The 19407-nt window shown below is 41.7% G+C and overlaps 1 protein-coding gene across 1 annotated transcript; it reads left to right on the plus strand.

The window, feature by feature from the left end:
• Positions 1–3379: 3379 nt before the first annotated feature.
• On the plus strand, positions 3380–16473 carry RNF125 (ring finger protein 125). The gene is made up of 6 exons (XM_082234861.1): positions 3380–4183; positions 10442–10595; positions 11054–11148; positions 12762–12852; positions 13848–13955; positions 14718–16473. Exons 1-6 carry the CDS (start codon positions 4035–4037, stop codon positions 14808–14810), a joined length of 690 nt encoding a protein of 229 aa, XP_082090987.1. The 5' UTR covers positions 3380–4034; the 3' UTR covers positions 14811–16473.
• The last annotated feature ends 2934 nt before the right edge of the window (positions 16474–19407 follow it).

Raw genomic sequence — 19407 nt, forward strand, 5'->3', positions numbered from 1 at the left:
GAACCCGGTTTCCCAGATTACGTGACTACCACTCTTAACCACTACACCACACTGGCTCTCTATTAAAATACTCAGAATTACTAGCTAATGAATGAAACAGAACATACACACATAGGAAGTTGCCTTATACTGCTGAGTAGAACCATTAGTCCATCTTACTCTCTCACTGTTGTCTACACTGGCTGGCAGCAGCTCTCCAGGGTTTCAGATACGGATCTCCTAGCCCAGCTTTGAGATACCAAGGATTGAAGTCAATTGATTCTTGTGTTACAAGATTCATCCTAAAATTTCCTACTCAGTTTTCAGAAGAATGAATGTAATCCACAAAGTGATCATATATACTCAGACTGTAATGTAGCACCCTGCTTGTGGTTAACGCTTAGCTGGAATGAAATATTCAACGCAGCAACAGAGAAATTAAAATAATAATTTATTTGTCAGACAAATAAATGAGAGGCACAGTGGTATATGGTTACCAAGCTCTGGCCTGGCCTCCTGCCATTATGGCCAGCACTTATATTCCCTTAATCCAGCCCCCTTTGCTCCTCCTGTGGCTGCCTCTGTTCAATCAGCCTGGTTGAATTTCCTATTGGCTGATTGCTATAACCAATTCTAAAAGATACACCCATATCCTCCTGTCCTTATATGGAACACAAAGAGCTATATATTGTTACATCTATAAATGACAAATAAGTAGTAATATATCTTACATGTGTCTCAACAAGGAATCTTAATTACCAGCTCACCTCTTGCCTTCCTTGCCCTCCAAAACAGATGGTTAATAATTTTAAAATTTTATCTTGAACAGATGTCAGAGACCTTGGGTTCATATTCTCATGCATCATCAATGAAATATCTCCTTTTGGAGGTCTTTAAACAAAGGCCTGACAGCCATTTGTCATGAGTGCTCGATTGGCGTCTCCTGTCTGACAGGGGGGCTAGGCTGATGGCTGACTTAATTACAACTCTTACAACTATATGAAATAAGAATCTAGCATTTCTTAATAATTACATTTAAGCCAGCATATTTCATACATTATCATAGATAGCTTTTTAGAAGGATAAACTTCCTCAAAGTAAAAAGGAAGAAACAGTTTACAGCCTCAAAATAAAATAGGAAAAAAGCCTCTTCCCCTGTTTACACTCCCCCCCTTCTCCAGCCAGTTGCTTTGTTTTCCATGTGCTCTTGGCCTTTTGTCCTGTGGCTCAAGTTTAACGGTTTTATTTTACTATTTACCCATTCCTAATTATGTTTGGTCTATGTAACCTTGTTCTTAACCTGTAATTCCCTTTTTACGACTTTGAGAATTGTTTTCTGCTATAAATCAAGGGGCCCCTTTGTCTAGGAGGAAAACATTGCCAAGATCCTCTAAGCAGCTGATCTGCCTGGCATGAAACTTTAGAAAATCTAAGCCCATTTAATTTAGGAACCTGATCAAGATATAAGCCAATATATGCCTTGATTAAAAATGCAGTCTATATTCAGATGCCACAGTAAGAGTCTGTATTCTGATTAGCACTTTACTGCTGGTGATGTTACTGCTGAAAGTGGTGCTGTCATCATCCCATAAAGGTAAAGGTAAAGGTACCCCTGCCCGAACGGGCCAGTCTTGACAGACTCTGGGGTTTGTGCGCCCATCTCACATCTATTGGCCGGGGGCCAGCGCTGTCCGCAGACACTTCCGGGTCACGTGGCCAGCGTGACAACGCTGCTCTGGCGAGCCAGAGCCGCACACGGAACGCCGTTTACCTTCCCGCTGGTAAGCGGTACCTATTTATCTACTTGCCCCCGGGGGTGCTTTCGAACTGCTAGGTGGGCAGGCGCTGGGACCGAGCAGCGGGAGCGCACCCCGCCGCGGGGATTCGAACCGCCGACCTTTCGATCGGCAAGCCCTAGGCGCTGAGGCTTTAGCCCACAGCGCCACCCGCGTCCCGTCATCATCCCATAGATTAGTCTAATTATTCTTATGTACCTTGAGACTGTGGCTTAGGCACAGTGATTAATACATTAACTAGACGAAGAAGAAGAAGAAGAAGAAGAAGAAGAAGAAGAAGAAGAAGAAGCCAAAACAGCTTAATCCACACACAAGATGGTAGTCTGGTTTGGAAAGCCAAGGTTTCCAGAACGACAAAAAAGATTTAGAAAAAGAATATTAATGAGAAGGAACTCCAAAAAAAGCTGAATTAGTACTGTTCAGTGGTCCTGGACCATTGAAGAGAGAGAGGTAAAATAGAATGGAATATCCTGAAAATGGCATAGTCGGTTGTAACAAATCCTGAACAGAAGTACTCCTGACTGCAACATTTTGTTGTAAGTCCCACAGGTGTATACTAATAGCGAACTCGAATGATGGGTTGTGATGGCAGTAAGAGGATGGCAATAAGAGGCTGCTGAAAAACAAGAGGGAAGTACAGTATCAGCATGCTAGAGGGAACCCCAAAGCTAGCAGAAGTAGAAACAATCATTAAGCAGATATGGGGGCATATAGTCTAGAACAGTCCAGTGTGAACTGAGCCTATGGACAAGGTACTCAGAAACTATCCAATGAAGATGCAACAGATCAGGCATGTCCAAAGTCTGTTTTGGGGGCCTAATCCGGCCCCTGTCTATTTCTTGGGGTCAAATCCTACTCAACAACCTCAATCCTTTAAAAAAAAAAACAAATCTGGCCCTTTTTGAAAAAAAGTTTAGGCACCTCTGCAACAGATGCTCAGAAGCCAGACTGACCAGCATCTATGTGGGAGGAGAAAATTAGAATGGGATATTATGGAGAGGACATGGCTAACTAAAACCTGGACATGAGCACTCTAAATTTTGTTGTAGTCTCCTTGGTTGCCCCCTAAATCTCAATAAATGTGCAGGTGCTGCTTTAGCATCTGCTCTCTTAGATTTCAATGGAAAGCCAAAGAAGATTGGCAAAACAAATTAATGGAATACAGTATGCAGAAATGGCTTTATTAACGGAGAAACTTTGAAATCAAGACAATAACAAATTTAAAAATGAATGGCAAGTTTTTATTGCATATATATCAAAGCAATGTATACAAGTTAACACATTGGCAGGATTTTAAGAAACATTTGCAATATGATGATACAAGATAGAATTGGATACAGTAAGATGAATAATATTACACAGACATGTATGAATTAATGATGAAACAATGGAACCACGAGGAGCAGAGGGAAGTCAAGGGATTTGAGAAATCCCACATTTGAATGTTTTATTGAATGTGTAAACAGTATTGTAAGGTTTTTCATTTCTTTTTATTTTTTAATGTTTATTTGATGTGATATTTGTTATACTGAAAATTAATTTTTAAAATTTAGAAAAAAAAGATTTCAATGGAACGCATCCCGATGCAATGTGTTTTCATTTTACCAAAGTAGTACAGTAGTAGTAGTAATACAGATTAATGATACAGATGTGTATTCTTGCTTTAGTATCTTACAATGAGTCTGCAAGAGTGTTTCTGAATGCCTAAGAGACGCGCTCGACAGTGAACTGCCTATTTCGTTTTCTATCCCTATTTTAGGGATACCTGTGACGCACGGCTACTGCAAAGTGCTATCCTACACAGGAGTTAAGTTCCGCCGGCCACCGTGGGGATTACTTCAGAGTAAACATGCATGGGACTTGCCCTGTGGATCAGGGTCAAAGAAAGAAAACAGCGCATCAGCCAGCGAACGAGGCCACCGATTGGCTAGCTGGCCCCCTTTGTCCGGCTCAGGGTGTCAGGTTTCCTGGCGCCGGCTTGGACTGGTCCTGCATCCGCCAATAATGCTTTTGCAGGGTGTCGCCAGTGTAACCGCCACAAACGGCCCCCAACGTGGTCTCGGAGAGTTCGTTGCACGGAACGGGAGATCTGCAGCTCGCGCGGCTTTCCTTTTGCTGCAAGGCGAAATCCTGCAATCGCAATACAATACAATACAATAATTCCAGCTGCAAAGCTTCGTGGCGCGTTGCGCGCTCGGCCACAGCAGGAGCAGCCGGCGCAAAGAGCCTTGATCTCCCAGGAGTGCCAAAGTTTAGGCGATGGGATCCGCGTTAAGCAGCGACAGTCGGGAGGTGGCCAACCCTCTCCAGGTAGCAGAAGAGGAGAAGCAGCCGCAAGTCCCATCTTTTGACTGCTCCATCTGCTTGGAGGTGCTCCACCAGCCCGTAAGGACGCAGTGCGGCCACGTGTAAGTGAAACTCCGCTCCCGGAACTGGCTCAGGCGGGTGTGGGAAGAGAGTAAATCCCCATTCTTTGCAATGCGAGAATATGCTGCGACTTTGTTAGCTGCAGTTCTTTCCATACTTATGCTGGGACCAACCAACTTCCGTTTAATTCTCTCTTTTTTTTTTTTTAAGAAAGGGTATTTGGCTTCCGTTTGGGATGCGATCATAAAACGACATTTTTTTTTGTGGTAATGCTCAAGATGCGAGCACAGAAAGAATGTGTGCTTTGATCCAAGTTAGCGCACGAACAAGTAATTTAACTTGACATTTGCAGGCGGCGGATTCAGTTCAGAAACAGAATCCGAGATCTAGGCGATTGGCATTAAAAAGATGTACCTTCGTTAAGATGCGTTGTTCTTTCTCTTCATTCCCTTTAATATTTTGGGGAAAACAAGCTTTAAGTAAGATATTTGGGTCGGGGAAGAAGGGATGTGTGATCCAAATTTATTTATATTTGTGAATTGGTGTAGTGTAGTGGTTGAGCCAGTACAAACATTTCTGATCTACACTACACTGATCAACACTACACTTCTGTAAAGATGTGAATACCTTAGTTGTTGAAAAAATTACAAGAGAATGGATGTGATGTGCTTCGACACTTGAAAGCACCATAAAAGTGCCACATACTTTTTGGAGTTTTCTTTTGAGTTTCTGGGCCTGTTTTAACTTTCCCCAAATGGAATTGCTTGCATTCTATTTTATCAAGGAACAAAGGATCCATTTAATTGCATTGTCCTCAGTGTGCTGATATGTCTTAAATATAAATTAATATGCATGTGGGTATAAAATACCAGTATGTTTGTTTCTTTCATTTGTATATTTTGAGAAGGAAGCATCCCGAGTTCTTAGAAGTATCCTTTTTTGTAAATTTCTAATGGCAAAATTCAACCACTATTTCCCCTGAGAAACTTTGGTTGAAAAAAAATATTTAAAAAAACCATGATATTCTAAAACAAGGGAGGAACACTCCCAGATTGGGAATGTCTTCCCCCATATTTTTATTCAGTGGTGATGATGATTCTATGGTGCACATATTGGTGCAAATCTGTTCACTGTCAATATTCCAAAATATTGGAGTTCTCCCAATGTAGGCAAAGAAAAAGAAAAATCAGAGTTGCCCCCCATGCCTGCCTGTGGATGGACTAAAATTTATTTTCCTTAACAAATTTAGGTCAAGCACATACAAGGTTGAGACACTGTTATTAATGTATAGATGCCCCTTTCCATATTAAAGGAAAGGCCTAACTGTTGAATCATTAGCAGCCACAATTGCATTGTTTAACTTTTTTAACTGTACTAAAATGTTTGAATCATGCACATGCTGTTAAGCATTCAGTGGGAGATATTCAGGCAAGAAACAAAACATGTTCTGAATAGCTTTTTTATATGCCAAAACCACCATTTTTACTCCCTAGTGAAGACTGGATATCGAAAAGAACAAATTTGTAAGGAAAAGTTAGCACTTGGCTTGTGTCTTCTTTACATTCCATCTGGGGGCCTGGTTCAAATGTAAGAGCCATCCCATGGTTTGACTGTTGTGAATGCCTTTCATGCTCACAAGCTACAATTCCTCCCCCTCTCATTGATTCAATCAAGTACAGATTGATTCAATCAAGTACAGATTGATTCAATCAAGTACAGATTGATTCAATCAAGTACAGATCCTTTGCCAGCCAAATTGTTCAGGCCATCTTGTCTCAACCTGCCTGGTATGAGTCATACAAACTAGGCACACTTGTATTTATTTATTTACTGTTCTTGCATGCCACCATTTCTCCTTCTGGAGCCTGTTTTCCCTGGTGGAGTAATGGATGGAGTGACAGTATGAACAACCCATGGGGTGATGGAATTTGGTGTCTGGCAGACCCCAATAAAAAAGATTTAGAAATCTTCACTCCGAAGCCATTTTCAGAAGCGAGCTTGTAACTTGACTAAGACCTGTATTGTTGCACATTTTTGTAGCACCCACCTATATACATGTTTAAAATATATAAATCTGCATATTTCAATGCATGTGGTAGCAATCCTGGCACCAATACATAGCGAAACAAGGCAGCTGCTTGGAGCAGAATTATTCAAGGGGACCTGCTGCCATACCAGAAACAATGAACAAATGTGAGATTTTGTGTTTCTTCTGGAACAGCTAATTCAATCAATCCATCTTTATTGAGGTCAAAGACCAGACAGCAAAGCTTACAATAACAACGCTAATTCACAATGCAATGCTGCAAGGAATTCTGCGGTACATTGTTACTTCCTACAGAGACATTTCATTTCATGTTGCTAAAACCAGCAAAAATCTTGAGTCAGTCCTGTATACTAAAAATGTTGAAAGGTCTGATGCCCTAAGCCAAGAAGGTGGATAGTCTACCAGCTACAGTTGAATGGTATGCCTCTGTGTCGCTTCTGTGTTATGTGCAAATTCAGATACATATAAACAGCTGGCACTTGCACTTGATCTTTGTAAATAGCATTTGCAAGTTCAGAATGATGGATGTAACCCAAGAAGTAGGTTTTTAAAATTGTATAACTCTCTCTAACTTTGCTTAACTTATTAACTAGGGTTCATTGTTTAAAACCTTGCACGTGTTTGGAAACCACAATGAAACTTTCCTTTTGGATTAATCTAAGATAAAACTTCTTTTCAGCTATGGCTGAGGAGAAGGATTTGAGTTTGCTCGACTAATCCTTACTTAGTACAACAAAAAGCCCATGGCAGCATTTCCTTTACAGTACATGTAGAAATGTTGCAGGTAAAAACAAAACATTAGCAGGAACTTGTTATTTGTCTAAAGTCTCACATGAGCAATTTTAAGCCCGTGTTTGTGGAAATGAAGAACATTACCTATAGGCAACAGAATGGTGGAATACTAAAGCTTAGTATTTAAATGCACAAATATGGTTGGTAGTTAAGGAGTTAGCCCCATGGAACTCTGTAGTACCCACTTCTAAATAAATATACCGTATTTGCCTGGATATAAACCTAACTTTCCGCCCAAATTCTGACAGTGAAAAGTTAAAGTGCGGCTTAAATTCACAACCTTACGCCACCAGCAAAGCGGCATGGCTCCCCACCCCCAAGCAGCCTGGGAATGTGGGCCATGGCACACAGTCCTCCTGCCACTCCCAGCACCCCTCTAGCTGTCGGGGGGAAGGGGGGAGGCCACCAGCAAAGCGGCATGCAGCCCGCCCGCCGCTCCCAAGCCTCCCCCCAAGCACAGGTCAGTTGCAGACCATGGGACTTGCCCTGAAGCCAACACAAGTATTTTAAGCACAACATTTTTTCGTGTTTCGAAGGCACAGATATCTGTGTTTGTTCAATGTGAATGTAGCCCTAAGGTTATGGCCTGACCATAGCTTGCAAAGCAGTGATGGGTGACTCCCAACACCTCAAACAGGGTTGGATCAAGCCATTCTATTCCTCATCTCGTCTGCAACTTTTCTATAATGTAGGCAGTAGGGTGAAAAAAACAGTTAAAAGCATGGGCGTAGCCAGGATTTATGTTGGGGAGCAGACTTTATGTTGGGGGGGGGCAGCCTCAGTTAGTTAAGTATTTTGTATTGATTTGCTTGATGGGGGGGAGCTGCCCCTCCCTGCCTTTTCTTGGCTGTGCCCATGGCTAAATGGCTAAAATAATGCAGTCCTTTTACCTGTTCTTCCTATCTTTGTTGTACATGAAGGATGAATTAAGTCACATTGTTGCAAACTTTTAATGGAAGTAAATTGAACCAACTTCTGATCGTAGGAAAACAGTCTTATGCTGAGTCAAACCATTGGGCCTTCCAGTCCTGTACTGCTGATACGGAGTGGCAGCAGCTCTCAGTTTCTGGCAGAAATCTTTCCCAACTTTGCCTGAAGACACCAGAGATTGAACCTGGCATGCATATCACGTGGTCTTCTAGGAGAAACAGCCTTTCCCCTCAAGGCAACTGATTAAGAATAGGTCTCATTGGCGCCAATATTGGCGAAAATGCAGAAGAACTGTTTTGCACATATTGGTTTTGCTGGCTACAGTAATAATTGTGTTGCGTTTTGATGCAGCTGGGTCGCCACAAACAAGGCATATGTCATGGAGGAGCAAACGGTACAGTGGCAGGAGAGAGAGACAGAGATAGGGCACAGAAAGGGACAGGTGATGTGCCAAAATAGATGGATGGGTCAGAGCAGTGATGCCCTGGTGCCCAATGTGCTTGGAAGACAAGGGAGGCCAACAGCAGGTGGAGTCAGAGCCAATACAGTGGTACCTCTGGTTAAGAACTTAATTTGTTCTGGAGGTCCGTTCTTAACCTGAAACCTTTCTTAACCTGAGGCACCACTTTAGCTAATGGGGCCTGCCACTGCCACTGCACCGCCAGCACACAATTTCTGTTCTCATCCTGAGGTAAAGTTCTTAACCCGAGGTACTACTTCTGGGTTAGCGGAGTCTGTAACCTGAAGTGTTTGTAACCCAAAGTGTTTGTAACTGAGGTGTTTGCAACCTGAGGTACCACTGTAATGGGCAGAACTAATTCTAGTTTTGTCCCCATCCTCCTTCTGAATTCTACAAGAGCAGCACTGAGGCAGAGGACGAAGCTGACAGGCAATGCTACCAGCCTGGATTGGTTTTCAGTAAAAAAAAAAAGCACACCAAGTACTGTTCAGGCTCCTGTTTAATTAGCATATGCTTCTATTGCTGCTGGGAGTAAGGGAACTAATGCTGCTCCACAGCTAGCCCACCTTTTATCTTCTCCACCTGCCAAATATGCACGAACATTTTATTTATTAGGTATATTTCAGGGAAGCTTATGTGGTACTAACGCAACCAACTTCTTTAAAAAAGAGCATTTCCCAGAACTATGTATTGATTGAGCACTGCTAAGAGCCCCTTTGTTCATTGATGTCAGCATTTCCCAGATCAACCTAACAGATTTGGTGTAGTTCCTTAGTCACACACTTTGTTCAATATTCAAGGCTACAGTGGTACCTTGGGATACAGACACTTCAGGTTATGCGTTTTCGGGTTGCGCACCACGTTGAACCCGGAAGCAGTGGAACAGATTACGGCGCATGGGCAAAAGTGCTAAATCACGCTTTGAGCATCTGCAGAAGTGCCAAATCGTGACCCGCGTGTGCACAGACGCAGCGCTGCAGGTTGTGAACGTGCCTCCCACATGGATCACGTCGCAACCCGAGTTTCCACTGTGTCTCCACACATTTTGTTGCATTTTAAGCTTGCACAGAGGTGGGAAAGGCTGTAGGGGTGAGGGAAGCCCCAAAGGGTTTTTTTTTGGTTTTTTTTAAGGGCTCAGGCTTGTTACAGTAGGCTTAGACACAACATCAGTTAAAGCTTTAGTCATTTTTCCGGCATTATCTCCAGAGCCATGTGGACACTCCTGGCAGTCTGCCACTGGTCAAACATATCCCTGTCAGCTCTTGTGTGCATGGTGTTATAGCCATCGCAATGTGATTATATCCACAAGAATGGATTTCATCCCGTCATTTGTGCAATAATTTCATGAATAAGTAATTGGCTTCAACTTTCTGTCCTCTACTTTTATTTTCATGTACTCTTTATGTCTGACTGAAGCTGGGAATAATCACTGAAGATGTATCTGACGACTACTCTTTCAAACCAAAGATAATGATACTCTGCACATGCTCAATTTATTCCTGTGTCTTTTTTATTTGTATATATGTGAATCAGGTTAGCACAACAGAATCTTGCACAAATATTTGCAGTGAAACAGCTACAGGCACAGTTCAGCTGATGTTAAGCACTTGTGAGTTCCATTGATTTCAGTAAATGAGTAAAAATGCCTTTTATTTACTCTTCTCCATTAAATTCAGCAGGACATTAAAGTGCTTAACCTTTGGCTGGATGGTACCTCTCTTTTTTTGTTTGTTTGCTTGAAGTGCTTGATCTCTCCCATAGTGCTTTACTAATACTTGGCAGAGTTTGCAGGCGCTAGTAAGTAGGCGCTTGCATGTTAATGAGTAACTTTAGCTAATGCACAGATATCCCCATAACAGAACACACTATCTTCTGCAGCCTCACTTTATCAGTGATCCTGTAGATTGGGATTCTCAAGTAAACAAAATGATTAACACAAGAACTGTGGTAGAAACCAATCTTCCTGTAAGTTCATGTTCACTAGTGATCATAACTGTGTGACTTTTCAAATTGCTTTCTTTAAAGTGGTGTTTTGTTTGGAAACAGTATTTATTTTTATCTCTCCATTAGATTTTGCCACTCCTGTATTGCTGCAAGTATAAGGAATAACACATGGACATGTCCCTACTGTCGGGCGTTTCTTCCTTCTGAAGGGATTCCAGCAACTGATATTACCAAGATGATGAAAAATAGACACCAAAATTGTACAGAATGTGGAACACAGGTAAATAAGTATTGGCATTCCATAATTTTCTGCCTCATGGATTTAGGCATTCTGAAATGCATGGGGATTTGAAGTAAGCAACCCTAAGCACATTTACTTGGGAGCAATGCCTATAGAATTCTCAGTGTACATTATCTCCAATTTAACAAATCCTGATCTTACATTTGCATCCTTTACCTTTAGGAAAACTATGGTAACCATCACTTTCCCTTTTAACAATTTAACCTGTAAATGTTGAATTTTAACATATTGAATCACTTCATGTAGTTTAGAATGAAGAAATACAAGGCACTTCCATTTGCAAAGGTTGGGCAGCCCAACTACAATCCTAAGCATACTTAGTTTGGAATTAAATGTGACCTACTTCTGTCTACTAAACAAGCTTTAGGGCTAGTCTGCTAGTGAATAGCATTCTGTACAGCAAAATACTGACACAATGTTTCTTAAAATGAATCTAGGTGCTCCTCAGTGAAATGCGAGCTCATCTGAGAACTTGTGACCAATATATAGAGAAATATGGGCCCCTACAGGAAGTTGCATACCCAGACACAAGGTAAAGTGTATCTTAATAAAATAATGGTGGGAGAAATCTACTCTCAGCTTGGTTTATATATTTATTCATTCACAATCTTAGCCTTCCCTTATCCTAGTGATTTAGGGTGAATGATGATACAGTTTAAAATCAAATTATAACTCACCATTTTAAATACCGTATTTTTCGCCCTATAGGACGCACTTTCCCCCCTCCAAAAATGAAGGGGAAATCTGGGTGCGTCCTATGGGACGAATGCAGGCTTTCGCTGAAGCTTGGAGAGCGAGAGGGGTCGGTGCGCACCAACCCCTCTCACTCTCCAGGCTTCAGGAAGACATCCGCAGCCTAGGCAGCCCTGCGGGAGGTCCCGCAGGGATGTCTAGGCTGCGGATAGCAGCCTGCTTCCCAGAGCATTGGGCACCCTGAAAGCAGAGCGCCCGGCGCTTCGGGAACACATCCGCAGCCTAGGCAGCCCTGCAGGAGGTCCCGCAGGGATGTCTAGGCTGCGGATAGCAGCCTGCTTCCTGGAGTGTCGGGCGCCCGGAAAGCAGAGCGCCCGGCGCTTCGGGAACACATCCGCAGCCTAGGCAGCCCTGCAGGAGGTCCCGCAGGGATGTCTAGGCTGCGGATAGCAGCCTGCCGCCGGGCGCGAGGAGCGCCCTGAAGCAGAGCGCCCCTCGCGCTCGGCAGACATCCGCAGCGTGGGGAGCCCTGCAGGAGTTCCCCGCAGGGCTCCCTACGCTGCGGATAGCAGCCTGCCACCCGGCGCGCGGGACACCCTGAAGCAGAGCGCCCCTCGCGCCGGGCAGACATCGGCCAGCCCCACAAGCTCAGGGGACAGCAGGGAGGCGCAGCGCCGCCATCCCGCTGTTCCTCGACCTGGTTCGGTTTCCCCAACCTGATTTTTGGGGGGAAATAAAGGGAAATTTTTTCCCTTTCTTTCCCCCCCAAAAACTAGGTGCGTCCTATGGGACGAAAAATACGGTAAACCAAACATAGATCATATAGCAGATACTAATCTAAATCTTGACTACTGACGCCAGGTCAACAAAAAGGCTTTGTGGAACTTCTGTAAGATTCTCATACTTTGAACTTAGGCAAAGGCAAGGGAATTCTGCAGCTGCAGAAAATAGGTAATGCTATACATGTATTCACACTTTTAAGGTCAAACAAGTACCTTGAATTCTGCTTCAAATACTTATAGCGATTCAGTGCATGGGCAGGACTACTATTGTAATGTAATTCTGGTGACCAATTCCAATGTTCAGCAACCTTTGAAGAAACTGTTGGCATCCTTGATTGTGCTGTGGGGGGGGGGTAAATTTTGGAGAAACAATTAAACCATTTCTGTTGTATGTGTTAGACGGGGAAGGCACTGTGCAAAGCATAGTGTTCTCTGTTCACAATATTTAACCATATCTTTATGCCTACAGTCTTTACTCACATCATGTCCCCATCCCATCTCCAGTAGAGAGAGACTTGATGCAGAATCCCATTTAGCAGGAGCAAAGTGGCTCACCATCCAGTTCAGTTGTCAGCTCTAGAATATATTGGCTTTTAATATGTAACTACTACACCATCTGTAAAATGTAAAAATGTAGCTAATATGTAAATGGTACCTTATGTGATTTCAGATATCCGTGCCCTTTCTGCCAGTATTCATTGGATGAAGAAGATTTTCTGGACCATTTTCTCACTTTCCACAGATCTGACAGGAGAGCTGTGGTAAACACCTTATTTTTTAGGTTCAAACCACATTGTTGTTTAAATCAATTGACTGTTTGAAATATTAGGTAGCGGCATAAACTAGAATATGCATATTTATGGTCAGCTAATAGGTGATAGATAGATAGATGGATAGATAGTTGCTTCAAGGCATTCTATGTAGTAAGTGACAAATTAAATATAATGATAAATGAAAATATATTACTTTGCTGCTATTACATCCAGATGATGTTTCCAGTATTCCATGTCACCAAGTTTTATGGAATCAGTTTCAGTTGACGCCATCTTCATTGATTAAAGCTAGCCAGAGAGGTTTGACCACGTGACTATGTTGGTTCAGACAGTAGTGAATGTTTCATTACAAGGAGGAGTGGTGCCTCTGGCTTTAAAAGAAGCTCTGATACAATCTCTCCTAAAGAAGACAACTTTGGATAATTATTGACCAGTTGCTAATACTCTCTTGGGTAAGGTGATCAAGAGAGTAGTGTCAGTGCAACTATAGGCATTATTGGAAGATACCAGTTTTCTTGACCCATTTCAGTCCGGCCTCAGGATTGGTTTCAAGAATAAATCAGCCTTAGTTGCCCTGATGGATTAACAGGGAGAGGGAGAGGGAGAGTGTGACCCTGCTGCTGTTACTCAACCTTTTAGCATCAGTGAGTTCCACGATCTCCTCCTGGGCCAGCTCTGTCAAATAGCAGAAAAAGAGCATACAAGGGGGGGGGAAGCACTCCATAGCTAGGAATGTGTACCTCATTTATGCAAAAAAACCCCAAACAAACCCCAAAAGCAAACCAACAACATCTAAGCATGAGAGACTGGTTTACAAGGCATTTTAATAGTTGTATACAAAACAGAACAAGGAATTATCTGAATTTACTGCTAACAAACAGATATGGAGATTTTGCTTTCTTTAGCAATAATCATTTCTTTTGCTACTGTGAAAACACTTTCTTTTTTAGTGCATTTATTTTTCCCCCTTGAACTATTTACAGTACTGTCCAATTTGTCGCTTATCGCCTGGTGGTGGTTCAAGTTATTGCAGCAGGAATTTCTTAAGGCACCTTCAGCTCAGACATACGTTCTATTATGAAGACTATATCGTGAGTAAATTGCCTGGTTGTTTTTCCTAACCCCTGCTAAGAGTCATTTATCTACAACTTCCACCTCCCCCATATCTCCTTGATAAGTCATATGAGGACATATGTAGATTGCAAGAATGTCCTGGTTGGGGAATTAGAAAGGTTACAAAGCCTTAAGAAACTTCAGTGGAGAAATAGTCAAATAGCTCAAAGGTGCTACACTCATGCAGAGAAGCCTAACTTCCTGAATACCAGTCCAAGAATTAGTGAAGGAGTTGTTCCAATCTCTCTTTCTGATCTAATCCTTCTCCACCCACCCCAGTTTGAGTATTCTTTTGAAATAACTGCAACAGGTTTCCCAGAAAATTAGGGAACAAATTTGGGTGTGGGGGAGCAAGTGAGAGGCATTGTTCTTAATAGTTTAGGGCAAACATTAGAGCCAGAGGTCTAGAGCTGTAGTCTCTCACTTCCACATAAGCTCCAGTAAGTAACTTAGACAAATCATTCTGTTTTTCTTGTTTGCCTATTTCTGCAAATAGTCCCGAGCAATAAGAATATTATAGTTGTATTCATAGAGTGCAATATTCTTGTGCAATAAGAATATTATAGTTGTATTCATAGAGTATAATTGCATGGGATAATAATTCACTTAGCTCAACCCTGATTTTCTTGTACTGGTTCAACTACGGTTGCAGCCTAATAGGACTACTTTTATTGCTAAGCAGGATTTTGTTTTGTTTTTGCTTTACTTGCATGTCTGACTATCTTCCCTTCTTATTTCAGGATATAAGTATAGTGGAAGAAGCTCTTGTTGAAAGAGTTCTAGATCGGTCATTAATCGAGTATATGCATGTGCCCAATCCAAATACGGCGTAATCCTATCAGAGTTTGGAAGACATACCAAATGGATTCATTACACTGTGAATTAAAATGTTGCTTGTAAAGTATTGTTGTCAACTTCTTTAGGATTCAGCCTCCCTAATTACAAATTATTTTTAGCATTGTCAAAATTCATTATTTTGTTATATTGTATAGGCATGACAATCTTGAATGGTTAGGACCTTCTGAGAAGGTAATCTTGTTGAGCTGTGACCTACTGAGCTGAGCACACCCAAGGATTCTTCCTGCAATGTGCACTGATTAGAAGCAGTTAGGGCCATCTTTCTGGATGGGCTGCTACTGCTTATGAGTATTTTTCCTCTTCTCGGGATGTCACTACATCAAGGATTCTCAGGAGTGCACAGCCATGTGAGAGCTGCACCTGATTTCTACCTGCATTCACTTATTTGGTTTCTGGGAAACATTTATGCTAAAAACTTGAGCAGGGATAGGAAACCTTTGACCCTCCAGATGTTGCTGAACACTCCCATCATTCCTAGCCATTGGCCATGTTTGCTGGGACCGGTAGGAGTTGTAGTTCAGCAATATCTGGAGGGCCAACGGTTCCCCAAACTTGTCTTAGGTGGCATCTAATAAAGGCTGAAAAGTGAATAGGGCCTAAATGAGGATCAATTAGCACATGAATTTGGTGTGGTATCAATGCAGTATAAAGATGAGCAAAATAATTAATGCAGCATAAAACACACCTCAGGGTCTGTTTCTACAACATCCACTGGTGTTTTAGGCTGCAATGTAACAATACTTACCTGGGAGTAAGTCCCATTTGACTCAGCAGGACTTGTTTGAGTAGTCAAACATAATTTTTTGCTATTAGTGAGTTATGATACAACGTAGCATTTTACAGATAACCTCCACTTGATTTATATAACCTAATCCACTACCAAATTTTCAAAACATTAAAGGCTGAGAAAATTTATCTTCCAAATTAGCCATCAAAAAGATTTATTTTCAATGTACCTTCAAATTTGTCATCAAAATTAGAAATGGATTTTGCCTTGCCTAATTATGTTGTTTAAAGAGCTACATTACATTGAGAAAAATAACACTGTCACTCTTTTGAATATTAAAAATTATTTTTTACTGCCTGTTTCTTTTGCAGCAAAACTTACTAAGAAGCCTCTTGTCTGAAGTTTGTTTGTTTTTTTGGTAAAAAAAAATATGACCAAAGCTCAGAGCATCTTGTGACTATGCTTTCAAAGGGCAGGCCAGTTTTCATGATCATTTAGATGTTGCAATGCCAATGAGGGAGAGCAAACAACTGTTTACTTTCTAAAGTGTCATAATACAGATCAGAGTTCAAAAAGAGAAGCTACAGTTAATGTTTGACAAATAGTACTATATCATTTTACAGTTCTGAGAACTTCAGTATAATTATTAATAACAGCATATTTTACATTGATAGAGCGGCTTGAAGATAAGGTGCAATTTTTTAGTGAGGGAAAGTAGTAAAGCCAAAATCAGCAGCTCCTGATAAGAGATTGGTCGTGCCTTCCTATTTTGTTCCATGCTGTATTCAATTGTCGTAGCAGACTAATATGACATACATATATATTGGTTAAATAATGCCTAAGTGTTTTTCATTGATGCAGTTAACTGTAAATATATTTTGTAAGAATTAAAGTGCACATTTGTACATAAATACCTGAAATGGTGTAAATACTTTATGAGAAATCTGTACTTATATATAGATATATTAAATGCTCTGATGGATTCACTCACTCATGAAGGCATCAAAATGGTTAGGATCTTGCACAGAACTAGGAAGACTGGACATTTGGTATATAATGTTGCACACCACCCTAATCTTCAAGCACTGCAAGATTCCAGGGGCGGCAGGTGGTTTCCCAGGGGTTGGATTCCTTGGAATGATTATGGATTGCTTACACCCATATACAGCCCTGAGCCTACAGCACCCCAGAAGGTCTTGCTTCTCCCATAGCCACAGCCTTGAACTCAAGCAGAAATCAAGCATGGTTTTCCTTCTCAGGCCAGAAACCTGCCTCCAGCTTCTAGCTCTCACACACACAACTCTGCCTCTGTCCTTCTCACCAACAGCTGGAGACGGGCCCACTCATTTGCCTTCTGGCACAAAGCCGCTTAACTTTTTTTACCCTAAGAAGAAGAAGAAGAGTTTGGATTTGATATCCCGCCTTTCACTCCCCTTCAGGAGTCTCAAAGCGGCTAACATTCTCCTTTCCCTTCCTCCCCCACAACAAACACTCTGTGAGGTGAGTGGGGCTGAGAGACTTCAGAGAAGTGTGACTGGCCCAAGGTCACCCAGCAGCTGCATGTGGAGGAGCGGAGACGTGAACCCGGTTCCCCAGATTACGAGACTACTGCTCTTAACCACTACACCACACTGGCTCTCTGGGGGGCCTTAACTCACCAAGAAGCTGGCCTGGCTATTCCAACAATTGAATTCTTGCTGGATCTAGGAATTAGAAGGGACTCTGGCATACAGCCTAACCTCCACCTCACCAAATTACGACACACTATTGTCTGAGGTGCTCCTTAAATGTTACCTAACCATGCCACACTTCATTACTTAACCATACAGATGGGCTGGAATTGCATGGGTGCTAACCTCAGACTCCATATTCTGGGGGGATGCTGATTCTATGGGAAAGACCCATACAATTGAGTTAATAAACATTTTCCCAAGTGCACTGCATGTGCTCACAGAAAGGCAGTTCCCTCGCAGCTAGGGTAACATTTTTTAAAGAGACTCTTAACAAAACTGAACAGAGTTGCAGATTCAAAGCAAATAGTGGAGACATTTCTAGGGTCCATAGAAGACAAATATTTGACATAAACTGCAGTCCATCACACTCTGATTAACAGAAAAGTCTTAATTGGGGACAAGATGACAACACCCCAGGTGGTCAAGGTACTTTCAGGTCATTCAGAATACCAAAATGTATTACACACGTCGTAGAATGTTATGAAAAGCTAGACATTTTCCTAGCCTTCAATCATATATGAAAGTTACCTTATTTTAACCAACATTGCGGCCCAAAGCAAGCCAATCCAAACATCAGATGAAATGCAGAGTCTCATCAGGTTAGGATTTGTGGAAAAGGGAAACAAAGTAGCAGCCATGAATGTAGGTCTTTTAGCTTCATTTGTTAGTGTAGATACATAGACAGCCATTTTTAAGGGTTGATGACCATTATTCAGATCCTGGCTACTGTGTCAAAAGATTATTGTGAAAAAGCAGTAGTTTGGTGATGCAGGGGTGGCCCACATAAGTAACTTAACAGTTATCATCCCTCACAATAAATGAGAATTATTTGGAAGCCTTGTCAACCAATGGTATTCACTATGTAACTTACAATTTATAGGGTCAAATCACTCTGATTCATGGGCTGCATTGAGTAAAACTACTGCAAATTTAATACTGAATGTAATACTGAAGTAAAAGTCGTACTATATGAACAGTAGTGCAATGTATGAGCTTTGGGAGAAAGTGTTGCTGACCCAGCAACACCAATGACCATTATACTGGGTCCCAGGGAAGCAGAACCCAACTGCTCAATCATGTGGGCCACTCACCAATTCTGTAGCTCAAGATCAAGGCATTAAGCTGAGGGCCTATGGAAGTATAGAAGTATATTCTATTTAAATCAGTGGGAATTTGTTCAGGACAAGTATGTCCAGGTCGAGTATAAAACGTGTTTCTATTTCTTCCTGCATTGAATTAAAGAAGTTTCAGCAGCAGAAGGTAACTTGAAAGGCAGAGATATACAAATAAATATTTATCGTAGAGATAATGGATAATTTCAGAATAAGCAGTATGTGTAAATTATGTGTGAAGATTTTGATGAAAATTATATTAAAAATTATTAAAATGGTGGGATCCTTTATTGTCACTAAATGAGTGATTTAGAATGTTTTACTTCAAATAATTTTTCTTCATAAAAATTTGCTGCCTGTGTTTCAACACAGCACTTATTGCAAAAGATTAACTTTTAAAAATTCAGTAGCCCCATATTATCAATATCAACTATGAGAATCCAACATGTACTCTTAAACCAGTCATGATATACTTTTTATATGTCTGTTTTAAAATGAGGGGCATATATCCAACTGTGGGACATCCACTATGTGTGTGTGTGTGTATAAGAATGAAGCCTTAATCCTGCCTTTTTCGAATTTAACAAGTCTTTAACATTCTTCCATTTTGTCACACACTTTGCCCGATTTACAGTCTTCCGTTCCTGGCTGGCGCATCAAGATCCTTTCACACCCGGTCTGAGACTGGCTGTACGTGAGTGAAGGGAGCAATGTGTAATCCTGGCCCCAGGACTTATTGTCTTGGGCATGCCTTTCTTTCCTGTGCACTGACGGGATAACACCCTAAGACTTGTTTCAGCTGACATGCTTTGATCAGCAATCTCTCCATTCCCTGATGGGTCCATCTCCCCCACGATGCCGGCTAACGCTGTTAGCAAGCTGACATGTATCATGCTAGCAGCCATTAGAGGGCAGTCGCAAATCAGGAAGCAGAAGGGCGGTGAGAGCTGCTGCAGCTGCTGGGGAACCGCGCGGCTAACTTCTCAGAAGACCGTGTCTC

Source organism: Podarcis vaucheri, assembly GCF_965113315.1.
Source record: "Podarcis vaucheri genome assembly, chromosome: 8".
Taxonomy (NCBI): Eukaryota; Metazoa; Chordata; class Lepidosauria; order Squamata; family Lacertidae; genus Podarcis; species Podarcis vaucheri.

Coding starts and splice junctions, on each gene's coding strand:
- RNF125 (XM_082234861.1), top strand. CDS start 4,035: ATGGGATCCGCGTTAAGCAGCGACAGTCGGGAGGTGGCCAACCCTCTC. Junction 11,149..12,761: donor GTTGCATACCCAGACACAAG/GTAAAGTGTATC, acceptor ATGTGATTTCAG/ATATCCGTGCCCTTTCTGCC. Junction 13,956..14,717: donor TCTATTATGAAGACTATATC/GTGAGTAAATTG, acceptor TTCTTATTTCAG/GATATAAGTATAGTGGAAGA.